Source organism: Podarcis tiliguerta, assembly GCF_965153285.1.
Source record: "Podarcis tiliguerta genome assembly, chromosome: 10".
Lineage (NCBI taxonomy): Eukaryota > Metazoa > Chordata > Lepidosauria > Squamata > Lacertidae > Podarcis > Podarcis tiliguerta.
The window spans coordinates 51,133,802-51,152,693 of NC_139543.1; the positions used below are offsets into that span (position 1 = coordinate 51,133,802).

An 18,892-nucleotide genomic window follows, 5' to 3' on the forward strand; every position below is an offset into this window, starting at 1 on the left:
GTATCTGGACACCTTCATCTGCCCCAGCTGCAACAAAACATGTCTCTCCCATATCGGTCTCTACAGCCACAGCGGGCACTGTAACTCTCCAATGGTTTACTTTACCCCCACTGGCGCACTCTTCCCTCGTCTCTCAAGACAGACGGATGCCAACAACAGCAGCAGCACAAGGAGGAAGGCATAAAAGATGAGATAGTGCCAAAACCTCAACGAAGCAATGAAAAGTACAGAGGCTCAAATAATGCTAAAATTGAAACTTTATCAATGATACAATCCTTATAAAATACTGAAATCTCTCTGGAAAGGTGTTGGTTTCCTAGCAGAACCATGACAGAACTGAAGGTTGTCTTTAGCTAAAGCACACTGGGCGTTTCAATAGGGTTTTCTTTCCTAGCACCATTTTGAAGGTTTGCTTTTCTTTGTGCCTTTAGGCTTGCACAGAACAACAACATATTTCAGAGCAATAAAATCCGTAGGAGATTGTAAAGAGTTCCATAAACTTCCCTCCACGAGCTGCTTAAATCAATGTGGTTCCATGTTAATGTTTGCTGAGCACCCCATCAGCCATGCCTGACAATTAAGAGTAAAATTATTGTCAAGCCACTTGGCAGACTAGCTTGGTCACTCATACACCAGCCAGGTAACAGATAGCTACTTCTACTGTTAAATAAATATTGCCTGCAACACTAGAGAGATATTTTAGAGCAATGTGATAATAGTTTTATTTGAAAGCCATCTGAATTAATTTTGTGCTGGTTCAATAGGTCCTTTTTGTTAATTATTATATTGGAAGTCACTTCGGGGTGGCCTATAATGAAAATTAGTATAAATACATTCTGATTAGCAGCTGCTTTTTTCTACAAGCATAGGAAAAAGCAATTAATTTGTCATATGGTGACTATCTGATCAGACTTCAAGCTGCCCACGCATTTATTTCTTCCCAGGGAAGTAGATCAATTATTATTTAAGGATTTGGGGGCAATACACACTACCAATATGGTCCTTGAGTGCCATCTACTGTGCAGTCAAGAAAGTATTATATATACATACAAAAAACCCTTAGCAATCTGATTTCTACAAGCAGTCCCCCTTTTATTTTGTTCAGCATTTATGTTAACCTACATATATTTTTAAGGGACGCGGGTGGCGCTGTGGGTTAAAGCCTCAGTGCCTAGGGCTTGCCGATCGAAAGGTCGGCGGTTCGAATCCCCGCGGCGGGGTGCGCTCCCGCTGTTCGGTCCCAGCGCCTGCCAACCTAGCAGTTCAAAAGCATCCCTGGGTGCAAGTAGATAAATAGGGACCGCTTACTAGCGGGAAGGTAAACGGCGTTTCCGTGTGCGGCTCTGGCTCGCCAGAGCAGCTTCGTCATGCTGGCCACGTGACCCGGAAGTGTCTTCGGACAGCGCTGGCCCTTGGCCTCTTTGAGTGAGATGGGCGCACAACCCTAGAGTCTGTCAAGACTGGCCCGTACGGGCAGGGGTACCTTTACCTTTACCTTTTTACATATATTTTTACATCTCAGATTTTCACCACAGATATTTTGTCCTTCCTTTTCCAAAAGAACAGAGAAATATTTTTTTTAAAAAACAACAACAACAAAATGATTCCCCTGTCAAGTAAAGAAAAGCCTGTATGTGCATTTAGTTAATTTATAAAGTTACTTATGGCGCATGTGCACCCATCTCCTGGAAGTGTTTTAGTATCACTAATGGAAAAGACAGACTTTGACCCCAGTCCAGAGCTAGTTAGTTTTTCTAACTCCTGCTGAGTTCAATGGGATGTTATTGCCAAGTAAATGTGTATAGCATAGATCAGTGGTGTAGCGTGGGTTGCCAGGGCCCGGGGCCACATGGAGGGGGGGAGGTAGGGAAATGGATAGAGTATGCATGCACATTCAACTGCCTAATAGCGTCACCCAGGAGATCACAGCTATAGATAAGAAGGGTCCTTCCATTGTCTGGAGAGGTCACTTCCTGGTTTGCATGGAGCAGTTTTCAATGGCATGCAACTCCTGGAGAACTGGCCAGCACTCAACGTAGCCCTTGGCCCAAAAAAAGAATGTAGCCACCCCTGTTAGATCTCAATAGAACATGTATAATAATAATAATTTATTATTTATACCCCGCCCATCTGGCTGAGTTTCCCCAGCCTCTCTGGGCAGCTCCCAATCAAGTATTAAAAACAATACAGCGTGAAATATTAAAAACTTCCCTGAACAGGGCTGCCTTCAGATGTCTTTTAAAGATAGGATAGCTACTTATTTCCTTCATATCTGAAGGGTGTTCCACAGGGTGGGCGCCACTACCGAGAAGGCCCTCTGCCTGGTTCCCTGTAACCTTACTTCTTGCAATGAGGGAACCGCTGAGGGCCTTCTGGATCTCAGTGTCCGGGCTGAACGATGGGGGTGGAGATGCTCCTTCAGGTATACAGGGCCAAGGCCGTTTAGGGCTTTAAAGGTCAGCACCAACACTCTGAATTGTGTTCGGAAACGTACTGGGAGCCAATGCAGATCTCTCAGAACCGGTGTTATGTAGCCCAAAAGGCCAAGTTAGCCGTGACTAACTGAAGGCCATGGCTAGCCTGAGGACATGAGGAAGATGCCTCAGGCAGCAGATGTTGAGGGGCAGGCAGTGGTGGTGAGGCAAGGACAGAGTTGCCTGTGCCATAAAGGTTTTCCTGCACCCGCTAAGCTAGCTTAGTGCCCTCGGGTGCAACAGAGGCAGCTAGTGCTGAAGTAATATTCAATGGTTAGTTTCTGTAGCCAGAACATCTTATTCTGAAGCAGCGAGAACCCTTGAGCAAGCCTTGCTGAAGCCCCTTTAGGTTCAAAAAGGACCTGAAGCACAACAACCTCTCTTTAGATCAGGGCCAGTTTATTTCCTAATACATAAAAGCAGACATTACTATCCACAATGAATACTAGGCATTTTAAAACGCAATCTTAAGCACAGTCAGTTGAAAGAAAGCCCCACCAACTTCACCAATGGGACCGAGTTCACCAGACTGCAGCCTGAGTTTTACTTTGAGGCCATCGTGACTTCCAACAAATAGAAAGAAGGCGACAGTTGTCGAGGAGGGACGTCGCTTCCTCTTCTTTTTCCCCAGAAGTTAACGTTTTTCAGACATTCCCATTTTAAAAAATGAAACTGGAAAGAAGTATTTAAAAATACAAAAAGGATTTAGAACACAGGTTAAAGGGGGAAACGAGGCACATGGGGATATTAGTAAAAGTAAAAATAGTCTCTCCCTTGACTATGATTATGCAAACTTGCAGCGTTGATCCACCAGGTTTGCGTCACACCAGATTTTACCGTTCTGGAGTCTCCCCAACAGTTTCTTTAATGCCCTCGACCCCAGCTTCTATGATTCAAACTATAAAAAGTGGTCATAGGTTTCCATGTAGCTCTGTTGTTATCCGTATTGTAACTCCCTGGAACAAAAAGAGAATGAGAATAACCCGTCACTGCAAAGTACTGGCTGCACATGTGTTACGTGGTGGCAGGCATGTAGACAGAATAGTGACAAAATATTTGGCATTAGTAGAAAAAGGTTCATTTCATCTAGTATTTGAAGAGAGCTGGGGCCCCAATCTTAAATATAATTTAAATTCAGGCAAAGCTAATAAAATTGACCTCATCCCAAAACAGACTGGCTACAACCCAAAGTCATGCATACGTGTATCTATGGTGAACAGATTTTGTTTAAAAAATGCACCTGTCTACTGCCAGAATTGGCAACTAAAGGCTGGGTACGGGCAGTAGTTTTTCAGAAACTCGAATGTGTCTGAAACTGCAGTACTTTTTTCCAGTTCAGAATTAATGGCCAAAATTATCCACACTGCCGCTCTTTGTGGCTAAGGGTACCATATGCTGAATCCACCACTTTCAGGGACAAATAGGGGCCATGCAGAAATGATAAGAGGGCCGGAAAGGAGAATGTTAGCCGCTTTGAGACTCCTGAAGGGGAGTGAAAGGTGGGATATCAAATCCAAACTCTTCTTCTTCTTCTTCTTTTGGTTCAGGCTGTGGAATTCCCTTCCACTAGAGCTATGCGCATCCCCCTTGGTGACATATTTTTGTCACTGAAAACACAGCTGCTCTGTTCAAAATAGGAGGGTTAACAAGGTTATTGTGCTATTTGTTTTGTGACAATGTATTCTGCTGATGATCATTATTCTGCATTTATTGCTCTGTTCTATTTTGCATTTTATCACTAATAACATTTGTTGAAGGGCATCTACAAACAACAAGAGCAGCTGCAGCAGGTGGATTTTTGGCAGCATACTGGCATGGGCCCTTGATCCAGATTCAGTGTGCATTCTGGAGTATGCGCCCCCATGGCTGCTTTTTCTTAAGAACAAAAATGACATTAAAAGCAATATGCTTATGGCAATGTACAGTTTGGCCCTCAGACTCTGAAGCCCTTTTGCTCTGAACATGAAACCTTTTGTTCTGCCATACCCACCTGAAAATCTCCGATGAAAGTTAAGAAGAAGAAAACAAAACTGAAGGCTACTACCCATTCGCAGATTGCACTCACAAAATGAAACACGTAATCCTAAAGGAAAGGAGAAATAAAAAGTAATTCTAAACACCAAACATGGCAAACAGAAGGCAGGTCAGCCAGGCAGATACCAATTAATGTATACACCAGGAACACAAAAAAGATGCCTATTTTTATTTTGGAGAAATACATTTTGTGTTATTGTTTGTTTGTTTTTTAAAAATGTTAAACTCCTTAGAACATTGGAGACACTGAGGTTCACATTTCCTTGTTAATCCTTCTGAAATTTCGAATAATTTTATTACAGTTCTCTCTTTCTCTCTCTCTTTGATGGGTATTGCTTTTAAGACATTTTTTACCGTCTTGTAAGAAAAGCTGTTTAAAAATAATAATAATCTAGATTTTCAAGATAGCCTATTGGTCACTTGTTCAGATTTTTGCCATTTTAAGATTTTGAAGTTTTATGATGTTTTAAATTATTTTACTGCATTCCGCCTTGATATTTTTTTGACCTGGCTGCTTACAAATATTCAAATAATAAAGCCCTTCCTTCACGCCTCAGGATACAAACATATTGTTAGAAAGAATCATTAGGGATTAATTTCACCCATTTACACTCTGTAGCAAGATTGTGTAGCAAGGTGCATTCTCCCCTTTTTTTATTTAATTTTATGAGATTCGTAAGGCATGTGCTCCCTCTTGTGGTATATCATACCCACAGAAATTCTTGCAGAAATATGGAATTTCCAGCAAGGTTAGTCTGTTGCTGCAGCAAAAACATAGTGCCTTGTTGCTCCTTAAAGACTAACAAATGTATTAAGGTAAGAGGTTTTAATGGACTAAAGCCTGTTTCTTTAGATGCATGAAGACAGTGAGGCAGACAAATGCATCATCAGGTCCGCTCCAGTCAAGACTGTTCCCCTCACTGCAACCAATTTCACAGTATTTTCTTTTCTTTTTGTATTTTAAAATTGTGAACTTCCCCTCTGGGTGCCTCGGCAAAAAAGGCTGCCTATAAATGCAGCAAGTAGGTGTTATCCTCAGCAGGCAAGTGCATATATACGGGTGCATAAGCAGAAATTTGCAGGCAAGCACCATCACAATTAAATTCATGATGCTGGCATCTGTCTGCCTTGGGAGACAGTGGAGGACTGCAGCTTTGGGGGTGAGGTCAAGCTGTTGGAAGGTTGCAGCACCTGCTGTGGCTGTAGAGACCAGTGCAGGAGAGACATCTGCAGCTGGCTGCAGATGCACCATGGCGTCTGAATTTAGTGCACATCTCCTGAATTTAGTACGTATCCGCCTAAAGGTAGGATCAGTGCTGATTATGCAAACTCCTTCATTTATACCACTTCAAACCCCGTGCACAGCCTCCAAAACCCGAATGTGTAGCTTCTCACCCCTGATTCCTACACAGTTGTTGTCACTGAACCATTTCATTTCCAAACTGAAACAGGGTTGCAGAGCTATAGGAAACCTTAAACCTTAACTGAACACTATGTTGTACCAGGAAGGTGGAGGGTCTCCACCCCCATCGTTCAGCCCAGACACTGAGGTCCAGCTCCAAGGGCCTTCGGGTGGTTCCCTCACTGCGAGAAGTGAGGTTACAGGGAACCAGGCAGAGAGCCTTCTCGGTGGTGGCTCCCGCCCTGTGGAATGCCCTCCCATCAGATGTCAAAGAAATAAACAACTATCTGACTTTTGGAACACATCTGAAGGCAGCCCTGTTTAGGGAAGTTTTAAATGTTTGATTCTGTTTCAATATTCTGTTGGGGGTCACCCAGAGTGGCTGGGGAAACCCAGCCAGATGGGCAGGGTAAAAATAATAAGTTGTTGTTGTTTTTGTTATGTGCTTTGCTCATTCTGACCCCAAGTGTAAGGAGCCTACTTGCAGCAAGGAGAGGAGCATTACTGCTTCCCCAAACACAAAGGCGAAAAGCCTGCTTTTTGCTTGCTGCACTTGATGGTCCAAAAGGAGATTCTGACAGCTCTGGCCACCTGGTGGAATGAGTGAATAAAATAGGAGCAGAGGTAAGTAGCAGTGTATGCCCTGCAATGCCCTTTTTTGGGGGGGGGGAATATGTGTCTCCCCCTCTGTATCCTGATGTTGGCACACCTATGCATTCTCAGTGCTAACTTAGAAAGAAAACTCATCTTGTTCTCAATTTACCTATCACCAGCATTAAACATGCCTAGATATTAAAATGTATGTACATTCTTTTGCATTATATTAAGTATCACAAAACAATATGGCAGCTTTTATAACTATGGCTATCTATGTAAATGCAAAATGGTTCTTAGCCTTGCACAACTTAGCTTAGTCTGTGCAGCTTCAAACTTACCAAAGTTAAGTCCTTTGTTGTCTACTTTTGCCTGTCTTAATTTGAAAGTATTGAACAACCAAACAAAATGGAAGAAGGATTATATTTTTTTACTTAGTATACCTTACCTTTTCGCCTGGATTCCACTCAATCTTTGTTATGGAAACTAGTGAAGCACACGCAATCACTGGAGGAGAGGGTGTTAAAGGGAAACAACTGATTTAAAATGTAATGCTATTTTTGGCTTGTAATGCAGCAATACGTAAGTATTCACACAGAGGAATGGAACAGTCAGTGAGAGCCAGCACACAAACATACACAAACTTCCACAGACAATTGCAAGAAGTATGATGCACGTCTGATTTTAGAATTTATACAGCCACAAATGTTTGGTGCACGGTCATGTAAGAAAGTTCACCAAACAGGAAAACGGATGAAGTTAGTATCCGGTTTAGATTTTAAATGCCTAAATGCCCCCCCCCCCGGGTCACAGACTTTTTATTTCAATGATAGGACCTTTGATTGATTTTTTAAAAAAATGTTTAAAAGTTCTCCAAAATGATATGAACTGTAGGTTGGCAAATCACAGTCACTTCAGGAACTTTTATTACCATCAAATCTCAGAGTAGCCACACATGCAATTCTGTCCTCAGAACGGTTTTGGAATAAGGACTTATCCACACTTCCTCTTCCCTGGGGAAAACTTGCTCTTTACTGCTGAATAGGAGGAAACGTCAGCTGGGTTTCCCACGGATTGCTACTGGTTCTGATTTATTGCTAAAGAGCGGGGTTTCCAAGGGAAAGCGGCAGGGCAAAGGCAAAACCGCTTGCAATCTATGGCCTGATGACCTTGGTGATTCTCAGTAGTCTTGTTATTTTACTCTCATGGTTGGTACCTCTGATCTCTACTTGCTGTGACTGCATAATTTCATCCATCCCTGAATAATAACCAACATGAGCAAACAGCCCTTGATCATCCAGGGATTCGTTTACTTGGTTTTATTGTCAACCATGCTTTTGAGTGCAACCAAGCTTGCACAAACCCTTAGGTCATATAACCGAATCACGAGAAGGAAATAAATTCAAAGGGCCAATACCTCAGAACCAATGATCACGTAAACAAGACCCTAACTCCAACTCTCAACGTTACTTAAATTTTATGGCTGTAATCGTCAAATCGTCCCATTCTTAGTAGTCTGCTAAGCCTCAATAATAAAAGATCTAGAGAATAGCAGAATGAACATGTTACTTTCAGTGAAGGCATTTCAAATAACTGAATGCAATAGGAATGGGTTGTTGTTGTTGTTAAGGTAGAGTATTCATGCTTTAAACAGGCAGAGTGACATACTGAAAAGGATACTGGGAATGATAGCTACCCAAGTCATTACACAGAAGAACAGCCTTGTGTGACATGCACACAAACTGCTCCATTCTGGATGCGACTTGTAAGAGATTACAGTCTGAAGCACAATGTACAGAGCGCCAGACATAAAAGCTAAAAGAGCACCTCCATCGTGGACAGCAGGAACTGTTAGCTCCTGAAAAGACAATTGGAAAAGCATTATCTAGGATTGCAATTTCGCTAATGAACACAAAAAGCAGACTGATACTGCGGAGGGTAAACACGAGAAGACAGACTGGATTTGTTAATATCTCAGCAGATGAGACTGAAAAGAAACCATGGAACTTTGATGCATTGTGCATCCCTGTTCTCAGAATTTTCCATGTGGTTCCAGGACAGTCAAAACTGCACAGAAGAGCTGTGATGCTTTATGGTTTACACATGTTATTCTTTGTTCTCTTCCTTTTTGTTATGCTTGCACTTCAATTAAAGATTGAAATAAAGGATAGGGGAGAACCACCACATAGAAAAGCAATGTGACCTTGTTTTCCATCATGCTCATTTTATGCAACCAATAATTATTTTCTGCAGAATATCCACAGTTCTGTGATCAAGATCCTGGCTTCGGAATCGAAGGGTGAGATTTTGGTTCTTGTTATTTGCTAGTTGGCCTTGAACAACCTGCTTAACCTTGCTTGACTTTGGCATCTGCACATGAAGTTAATTACCTCATTCACTCTTCTCATATCTTATGCTACAAATTCTTGCAAAACCTAAGGAGCACAGCTTCTAAATATATAAAAGGAAATGTCACAATGTGAAGGGTTAAGGACAATTTGACTTGTCCACTTGCTAATTCCGCACAGCAGTGCATTAATAACCATGGGAAAGCATGAAACTAGCAACACAACCCACAGATTTAAACAAAACAATCAAGCAATGGAATTTTGTCTTTGTTTAGCAGCTAGCTACTCTGAACAGGTATCTGGACACAGCAATGGGCTGGAGGAGGGCTCAAGCCATCAACATGTGTGTTAACTGGCTGCCAGGTATATAATAAATTGTTTCTAAAATGCCTTCTCTCATTTATTTCCATACCATCATTTGATGCCATTAGATCTTCCAAAGGAACATTGTTGGGAGAACCACATTTTGTTGTGGTTGTTGACTATCTGTAATAGTGACAGACACCTGGAATTATCTGCCCTGCACTCCTTCAATGGCCACCACGTGCCTGTCATTCAGTAAACCAAGAAACAGTCTTTAGGAGGACTTTGACCTCTGGATGAGAGAGTCATTGCATTGCTCCATGCAGCATCAGTTCCAATTCTTGGTTGCTGATTTGCCCAGAGATTTTGTTTTTGGTTTTTTAAGGACTAGCTTTAGAATGTGATATATATATGGTATTCTTAACTACTTGTAGGCCAAATGAAGGAGAAGCAAAATATCAATTGAGGAAAGACAGACAAAAAGGTAAATATAATTTGGGCCTACCTGAAAGCTTGCAACAATGCCCATTCCAACACAACCTATCCATCCAACAAACAGTGATAGTAAATTGAAACAGGGGGAAATGAAACGCGTCACTTCATTTTGCTCCTTGACAATTAGGTATCTTGCATACATCGTAACTGCACCTTTTTTGGAAAAAAGACAAAAACGTAAGTTATTAAGAAATTGAGACTACGTTGTACAACGAAGGTAATGCGTACTGAAGAATAAATATGGATGATTGCCAGAGAAGCTGAAGGAAGTCCAAAAAGAATTAATTTGTTAAAATTTGGATAAAATTGCATAGTTGTGTTGGAAAACTAATAAAAATTTATTTGAAAAAAAAAGAAATTGAGACTAAAAGAAAATCATTCAACCCACTTTGATCTGATCCCAACAACACAAGGGAAGAAAAATTCTCCATCCTATTCAGATAATTTATATGCTGTAAAGCTCTTCTGTGCAACACAATGAGTAAAAGGTGGAGGCCTTAAATAATGCTTTTCATTTCAGCTCCCAACATTCTGTCCCATTCTGGAACAACCAAGCGCAGAACCTTGGGCAGAAGTTATGCAGATTTGATGATCTAATGATTGGGACAACCTGGGCTAGTAGCTAAGCTTACTCTTCGGCCCCAGGGATGCACCCCTTTAATTTCTTCCATGTACAAAAATAGTTGCTAAATGTGTGGGAAAATGTAATATACCAATTTATTAAAAGATGTATATTCCATTATTTCCAAAGAAAACCAAGGTGACTAACAAAAATATCAAAACAAATCACAATGCAGGATGAAACAATACAGCTACTTAAAAAACCTAAACAAATTACTAGAACTCAAATGACCAAAGTCTGACTCGTGCAGGATCCATGCAATTCACAGTTCTAATGACTTTCGCAAAACGGTACTACAGAAAGGGCTAGCACTTGGTCTTAACCTTTCTCCATCCCCTCTCCAACATAGGCATTTCTTGGAAATTTGTCACAGAAAGCCTACTTCCCTTCCTAGTCTCTCTGAATGCCAGAATTCAGAAACTACCCTGGATTAAAATTTATAAAGCTAACATTGATGATAAAATTCACTTTAAGACTACTGGGTTTGGGCTGACTTCTAGCAGCCAATACCACATAAATCCAGAGCAGAGAGAATATGCTGCATTTTTGGTGGTTTTTCCTATCTGAAAATATGTGCCCATTTTACAGGTAATCATTTTTACCCAGTCAAGTCTTAGAATGAGACAGACTAGAAATTTTAAATTAAAAATGTAATAACAGACACATACATACATACCTAGGAATGCTGAAATGTTAATCATAAATCCAAAAATACCACTTTCTGGAGGTTTTGCTCCTGTATCACTAAAAAAACAAAAACAAAAACATGCAGTTATAATATACAAGGAATACATTTAAATCTAACTGAAATAATAATGACAGTCACTTTTACGGCATTTTTTACTGGGAAGGTTTATTAAATACCATGTAATATCCATACTCCTTTAGAAGAAGAAAAAAAGAAAAACAGCTTTGCTAATCAAGTCAGAGAAACATTAACCAACATTACACTGAAGTCAATGAAACATGTCTAAAAATAAGTAAGTGAGTAACACCTTGAACATAACCACATTTATTTAGAAGAAAGTTCCATTGTCTTCATTTTCAGATTTACCAGCAGATCTGTATGCTCAGGTTTGCAAACTTGAATCAAACTTGCAGCCTGATTCTATCCACATATATTTTGGATTCAAGTTCAGTTTTGTTCCATGAAAAGCTGCTCTGGTGCACATTATTAAAGTAGAATACTCCCAGTATCTCTGAGTTGCATTTGTATTAATAAGCAAGTCCCTTTTTATTTATTTGAATTTCTGCAGGGAGGGGGTAGTGACTCATTTTCCCTTTGTTTCAAAATCTGTTCTTGCCAATGTAGATCCTTTAAAAAAAAACCACACACCAAAAACCAAACAATTTTATCAGGTTATAATCTAGAGATAGGAATATAGCCATTCAAATGAGTGGGCTGCTGATATACTATTATCATCCGTGTTATGTACTGAAGATGTTCACCCACAACTTAACAATCAGCATAGCTAACAGCCCAACAGATTGATAATTCCATCAGTGCTGAGACACTTATCAACTGTGAATGGTGTAAGACTGTGTGAGAGAGGAATGAACTGTCTTCCACTCCTCCAAACACATAATTGGTGGTGGTGTCCAAACTGATAGTGCCTGAACTCCCCATCATGCTGGGACTTCATTTACATTTCCTGATTCATTACTGGAAATTCCATATTTGGTCCATAGTCCTTGAAGCAAATATCTGAACCTGGAAAACAAGCATGCTGCATCCTTATGAATGTGCGATTTTAAATTTAGCAAGAGATATGCAAATGGAAATCAGCCTGAATGTGTGTGCTGGTCTTACTGCACAATCTTTCTATAGCATTCTGCAGTTTACTTTATCTGATTGATTGCTAAGCAAGCCAACTTCAAACAAAGTTGGTTTGTTTAACTCACTAAAACAAGGATTCCTGGTTTGCATGCAGTGCTAAGCACGGGATTCTTTGAAACTGAAAGTAAACTTTGCAGATACAAACTCCCTGTCAGTGCCAACCATCAGCTGGGTTCCCCATACAGTACTTTATTTATTCATCTTTTAGAAACACCCTTACTTTTATTTTAATCCGCAGGATTTTTTTAAAAAAGTGTTAAGAGTCACAAATTAATTATAAATAAGCTCTAAGTAACTTGGTAGACAGCAGAAAACTCATGTCCCAAGTGACTCACTTGGGACAAATCTGAAGTACTTCTTCAATTAGAGACTGGCCTATATTACCTAAATACTAAACTGAACTGCGATCACTTCAAAGTCTTTGAAGAGCATTGGGTAAGACGAGAATGGAATTTGCACGTAACCAATGTGCAATTTGAATTTCTTCTTGGAACACTTAATGGTTTAAGAGCATCACAAATAATAAAAATTGCATTGAATGCCATTCAGTTTTTATTTAAACCTTTAAAAATTGGGTTTATGCATGAATTACAGTGTTTGAAAGATTGTCATTAAATAACATCTATAATGTGATTAAATTTTAACCATGCTGTAAATTGTGCCTAAATGACAAAACAGTGAGGAAGAAGAAACATAAACATTTAACTTAGAAAAACTGCGTCCAGGTAACTAGTAATAAGACATTCTGGTTCTATTATTTTAGGCCCGTGGTTTTCAACCAGGGTGCTGTGGCACCCTGGGGTGGCTTGAATGATGGCCAGGGGTGCCACAGGCAACCCTGGCCTCTGTCCCTCTTTCCTCCTCTCCCACCTCTGGTTCCTTCTTGTGTCTCTGCCTCCCAAAGCTGTTTGTTGCAGGAGCCCTGGCTACAAGCTCCCCAGGCGAATGGTGCTTCTAGGACTGGGAAGGGGTGCTTCCCAGGACCCTATGGGGCAGTGTGAGGAGGCACCTCTCTTTGGGTGGGGGGTCAGCTCAGAGACCAGGGGAGGACTCCCAAGGGGAGGGGAGAGGAGAGGAGGCTGAGGGAACACTCCACAAGGGAGGGGGTTCAAAAAAGCATGAGAGGCTGCCAGCTCTGCAGGCAAGGGGTGACATAACTGGACTCCTGTGCCCCACAGGGATGCCACAGAAAGAATGCAGTTGGTCAGGGGAGCCACGGACTCAAAAAGGTTGAAAACCTCTGCCATAAACCCACATTTATGCGGTTTTCTGTACAGACAAGAAAACACTTGCATATCTTATCCATTTCTGCTGGGATGAGTTCTTGAGTCATACTAGCAATCACACGTTACCACAACTTTGTGATGGTTTGCAGTTGTTGCACGCCACCCCAATCTGCAAGCGTGAGGCTCCAGGGGTTTATCCAGGGGTTTGTAATCCTCCATTAGATTTTAACGCCTGCTGGATCCAGGAACTTGAGAATACAGCCTAACGCCTTCCCCCAATTAAAAAAAGCGCAGATAATTGTGGATTTCCAGTAAAATGGATTTCCATAACTTTTATTCTTTCTGTTACAGTGCTTCAGTAAGCACACATTAGCTATAAAATGGCTTTAAACCATATCAGTAATGATTTCCCTCCTTTTTACAGATATCTAAAAAGCAATACAGTGGTACCTCGGGTTAAGTACTTAATTCGTTCCAGAGGTCCGTTCTTAACCTGAAACTGTTCTTAACCTGAAGCACCACTTTAGCTAATGGGGCCTCCCGCTGCTGCCGCGCCGCCAGAGCACGATTTCTGTTCTCATCCTGAAGCAAAGTTCTTAACCCGAGGTACTATTTCTGGGTTAGCGGAGTCTGTAACCTGAAGAGTATGTAACCCGAGGTACCACTGTATAACAAAAGCTCTGGTCAGAAGTCAGTTTCCACTGTGTTAAGGGGAGACACAACCAAACGAAAATAGCTGTTCCAAAAAGCTTAACTTTGAGGCAGGGTTTTGTTTTTTTTTGTTTTTTAAGGCTTGAAATTAAGGTTAAACAAAGGTAAAGCACTACAAAGAAAAGTTATGGCCAGCTTTGCTTTTGTTCATTTATTTGTCTCAGATTGTAGGGGTGTGATGAGCCAACACATTGATCATTCAGTTCATGCAGCACCCAGAAGCTGCACTTTCCATTCTACCCTCATCTTTTAAAGTTTTAAGATCAACTCAATGTGTGTGTATTTTACTCTCTTGGGCCTAGCATGAGAGTCACAGTAGAACAAGGAAGGATATATATATATATATATATATATACACACACACACACACACACACACACACACACACAGTGGTGCCCTGCAAGACGAATGCCTCGCAAGACGAAAAACTCGCTAGACGAAAGAGTTTTCCGTTTTTTGAGTCATTCCGCAAGACGAATTTCCCTATGGGCTTGCTTCGCAAGACGAAACGTCTTGCGAGTTTGTTTCCTTTTTCTTAAAGCCGCTAAGCCGTTAATAGCTGCTAAGCCGCTAATAGCCGCTAGTAGCCGTGCTTCGCAAGACAAAAAAACCGCAAGATGAAGAGACTCGCGGAACAGATTAATTTCGTCTTGCGAGGCACCACTGTATATTGCGCTTTCATGTGCTTACATACTGATTGGTTCAGCATTATTATCAGCCATAAAGACAACTAACTAGGGCTGGGCCACGAAAGATACTCCCGGGTTTCCAGAACCAGTACGGTCATGAGAAAAAAAGAAAGTGTGTACAATTTTATTGAAAAATTATAGGAAAAAATAGGCAATAACCTTATATTTGAAAATATGCGTCCTGGAATTAGTCATGTTGCCAAGGGGCCATACCACAGAAACCAAAATCTTTCTACTAAATATGAATTGCACAGAGGAAATCCCGTATCTGCGTATGATTCCATGTCCGACTCTCTCTCTCTCTGTGTCATCTCACTAGATGCTGTTAAGTAGTACAGTAACCAATGATGCCCAGGGAAAGTATCCAAGTTTCTTTCTTCCACTGGAGACCAACTTTACGGCAGGGTCAGTTTCCTTAGCAGCAGAATGGCAACCGCTGCGCCATAGGAATACAAAACATTTCCCTTAAGCTTAAGTGTGTTTGAATACACCCTCTTAGAATCATAGAATTGTAGTGTTGGAAGAGACACCCTCCCCCCCCCGAGGGTCATCTAACAATAAGCAAGGTTGCTATTTTCCTTGACGAAAGGTCTGTGGCTTTCATAGCTGCAAGCCAGGAAGAAAGTCAAGTGCTTGCTGCACTGGTAACAGAGGAAAGACTGGGAAAGCTTCGATTTTGTGTTTCTGCAAATCTTGCAGCTGCCATGCACAGAACCCTACATAGGTGGGATAATTTCACAAAGTCAAGTGCTGTTTTCTCCACCACAAGTTCAAGTCCCAACAAATTCAGTGGGACTTGGGTTGCAATCCTGACCCACTTATCTAGAAGTAAGTCCTACTACTTCTGAGTAAATATTGTCAGGATTACACCGCTACCTCTACCTCAAGCTGCAATACACTATCCTAAGTATACTTTACCTGATGCAATTTCTTATAGAAACAAACAGGGTTAAGGATTGGGTAATAAAAGTTGAAGTCTCGTGCACCCTTACTTGGGAGTAAGCCCCACTAAAATCAGTGGGATTTATTTCCGAGGAAAGACACATAGGATCAGTTAAACACATGAGCTACAACAATATGCACATTTACTCAGTCGGTCTTAGTCCTTCAGCAAACTGTTACTGTCCTGTCACAACTTGCTGTTAGTTATGGGTTCCTCAAGACAACCTGTTTACTGAGCGTTCAACCTGATTTGCTTGACAAGGTTTAAGTTAAGTCTTGAGCATTCATTCTGTTTTGTCCGTGGGATTTTTATATGACAATCAGCATTCCATTAAAGTTGCGATCCTAAACCCACTTTCTTGAGACTATAAATCCCACGGAAATCAGTGCAGCTTACACACCAGTAAGCTCCCTTAATCAAATTGGTGAGTGCTTTAAACCACATCCTTAACCTTTGGAATTGAAGACCTCACAGGCCAGGCCTACAAATGCAGCAGAATGTGGGATGCAACAGGCATAGGCAAACTTGGCCGTCCAGATGTTTTGTGACTACAACTCCCATCATCCCCAGCTAACACGACCAGTGGTCAGGGATGATGGGAGTTGTAGTCCCAAAACATCTGGAGGGCCGAGTTTGCCTATGCCTGTTTGAGACTGTCGTAAGGAGACAACACTTTTGAATGCTTCACTATGTTTAAAGATCAAACGAAAACCTCCAAGTCAAGAATTAGCACATAAAGTACAAATACTTTAACCCAGCCATTTCCCCATACCACACCGCTTGTCTACTTGCCAGTATGATCCCTCTTGTATGAAGTGGTACAGTCCACTCCAATCATCTCAGAACATTACCACCAGACTCCCTTTCCCTCTGGGCCAGTTTATAGATCCAGCAAACTGAAATAGAATCATAGAATTGTAGAGTTGGGACCTCAAGGGTCATCTAGTCTGACCCCCTGCAACCCAGGAATCTCAAGTAGAGCATCCATGACAGATGACCATCCAATCTCTTCTTAGAAACCTCCACTGAAGTTGAGTCAACCATCTTCTGAGGGGGTCCATTCCACTCTCTGACAGCTCTTGCCATCAAAAATTCCTCCTAATGTTTAGTCAGAATCTCTGCTCTTGTAACTCGAAGCCATTGGTTGCCATCGTCCCCAATAGCCTGGGCCACTTAAAACAGCATGTGGATAGTTGCATGTCACAACACTCCCTGCATGAACTAAAACTCCCTGATTACAGAAAGTGAGAATGTCAGGGAGAAGCACCTGCCTTCTCTTAAAGGTCAAGCTAGCTTTCTATATGCAGGGAGTTGCCCCGACTCTCCATACAGGCAGCGTTTAGACATAAGAGACGCGGGTGGCGCTGTGGGTTAAACCACAGAGCCTAGGACTTGCCAATCAGAAGGTCGGCGGTTCGAATCCCTGCGACGGGGTGAGCTCCCGTTGCTCGGTCCCTGCTCCTGCCAACCTAGCAGTTCGAAAGCACCTCAAAGTTCAAGTAGATAAATAGGTACCGCTCCGGTGGGAAGGTAAACGGCGTTTCTGTGCGCTATTCTGGTTTGCCAGAAGCGGCTTAGTCATGCTGGCCACATGACCCAGAAGCTGTATGCCGGCTCCCTCGGCCAATAAAGCGAGATGAGCGCTGCAACCCCAGAGTCGGTCATGACTGGACCTAATGTTCAGGGATCCCTTTACCTTTACCCTCCAGGGGTCAAGAAAACCTCCCCCACTTGATCTGGCATGCCTGTGATCGGATGCACTGGCTTCCCGCCGCACGTGTGTACCCAGCAACCCCTCTACACAGGGGTGCCACTCTGTCCAATGGTTCTCCGACAGAGGGCGCCCTCCTCCTGCTCCCCCCAGCAGGGGCTCTTTACCTGATGTACGGGAACAGCGGCTCCACGTGGCCTTCGAGGACAGCGATCACGTAGGAGATGATGAAGGAGGCCGAAGACCAGACGACCAGCAGCGTCGGAACGAAGGCCGCTCCTTGCGTGCAGCAAGGCATCCTGTGCTGCTGCCACCGCCAGCGGCGCCCCCTAGGGATCAGCGGCTGCCTCTCCCCGCCGCCAGGCATGGAGGCAAGAGAGGCCGCGCCGGCTCGCGGAAGCGTGGAGCAGCCTGGCAGGCGAGTGAAGTCACAAAGCGCCTGAAGTCACAAAACTTTTAATTGGGAGGCCAGAGGCGCCGCGCGCGCGCGCACACACACACGCCTTTTCTCCCTCCTCGCGCGAGCTTCGTGGAAGAGAACTAGGACACGCGCAGACACGACCAGTCCCTCGCTTTCTTCTGCAGCCGCTTCCTCCGAGTTGCTTCTATTCGCAGCTCAGTCCGACGCCCTTTTGGAAAGAGAGAGAAAAGGAGAGGCCACCGAGGTCTCTCTCGCTTCCTCCTACACACCTGCAGAAAGTTATCTCGCGCAGAGAGCAGGAAGTCTCTCTCTCTCTCTGCTTTCAGAGAGCGCAAGTCCAGCCTCTAAGAAACCGAATTCCCCTCACAATCCCAATGCTGTACTTTTCCAGGAAAAAGCGAATTCCGCTCGCATTCATCACAGTTCCGTTCTCCAACCCCCACAGAATCCTCCTCCTCCTCCCAGCCCCATTCATAAAAACTTCCTCACACAAAAAGTTTTTGGTTTTTAAACTGGAGAAGCTATTCAGATGAACTCGGTTTCCCGCCTTGCACAAGCCCGGGTCGTGGTTTGCCCGGGCAGCCAGAGACGATTGCTGAAGTTCATAGGCGCGCAAAGTTCTGAGCGGGCATCCTTGCGCAACACAACGCGGCGAAAACGCTTCCTCGCGCAGCCATAAAGCGGAACTTTTCGGAGCTCGCCTCTCGACAACCTCAGCAAACTGGAGGGAGGAATTCCCCCCCCCCATTGCTGATATGTTTCTGGGATATTGTGCAATTCAACTCTGTTTTTTAAAAAAGCACGCGCTTTCCTGCCTCTCGAGTTCATCACCCGGGGATGAGCCTGAGAAAAAAAAACATCCTGCATCCTTTCACCAGGGAAGCAAGCGGGCCTTTCACTTTCGTTTCTATTCTTCAGTTAGCTTCTTCTTTTTGGCTCTCTTTTACGAAAAGAGGGTGAGGGAGAGAATTCCCATTTAGCTAACACATGAGAGGGCTCTAAATCATGAGTCACAATCATGCGAGAAAGCAATGAGGATGGTTGAGAAAGCCCCACTATTTCTCAACACCCTTCTGCCTGGC

At 42.8% G+C, this 18,892-nt stretch overlaps 1 protein-coding gene across 2 annotated transcripts; it reads right to left on the minus strand.

Moving 5' to 3' along the window:
- Positions 1–2,852: 2,852 nt before the first annotated feature.
- On the minus strand, positions 2,853–18,613 carry DRAM1 (DNA damage regulated autophagy modulator 1). Of its 2 annotated transcripts, XM_083401559.1 has the most exons (7): positions 17,557–18,583; positions 10,949–11,016; positions 9,661–9,803; positions 8,185–8,362; positions 6,953–7,011; positions 4,465–4,557; positions 2,853–3,430 (listed from the first exon to the last, which is right to left on the minus strand). In XM_083401559.1, exons 1-7 carry the CDS (start codon positions 17,754–17,756, stop codon positions 3,386–3,388), a joined length of 786 nt encoding a protein of 261 aa, XP_083257685.1. In that variant the 5' UTR covers positions 17,757–18,583; the 3' UTR covers positions 2,853–3,385. The 2 variants fall into 2 exon arrangements, with proteins under 2 accessions (XP_083257685.1, XP_083257684.1); XM_083401558.1 differs by lacking the exon at positions 2,853–3,430 and having other exon boundaries at positions 4,016–4,557; positions 17,557–18,613.
- Positions 18,614–18,892: the final 279 nt, after the last annotated feature.

Coding starts and splice junctions, on each gene's coding strand:
- DRAM1 (XM_083401558.1), bottom strand. CDS start 17,756: ATGCCTGGCGGCGGGGAGAGGCAGCCGCTGATCCCTAGGGGGCGCCGC. Junction 7,012..8,184: donor TTGGGTAGCTATCATTCCCA/GTATCCTTTTCA, acceptor CCTCTCCTCCAG/TGATTGCGTGTGCTTCACTA. Junction 4,558..6,952: donor AGTGGAATCCAGGCGAAAAG/GTAAGGTATACT, acceptor CCTTTCCTTTAG/GATTACGTGTTTCATTTTGT.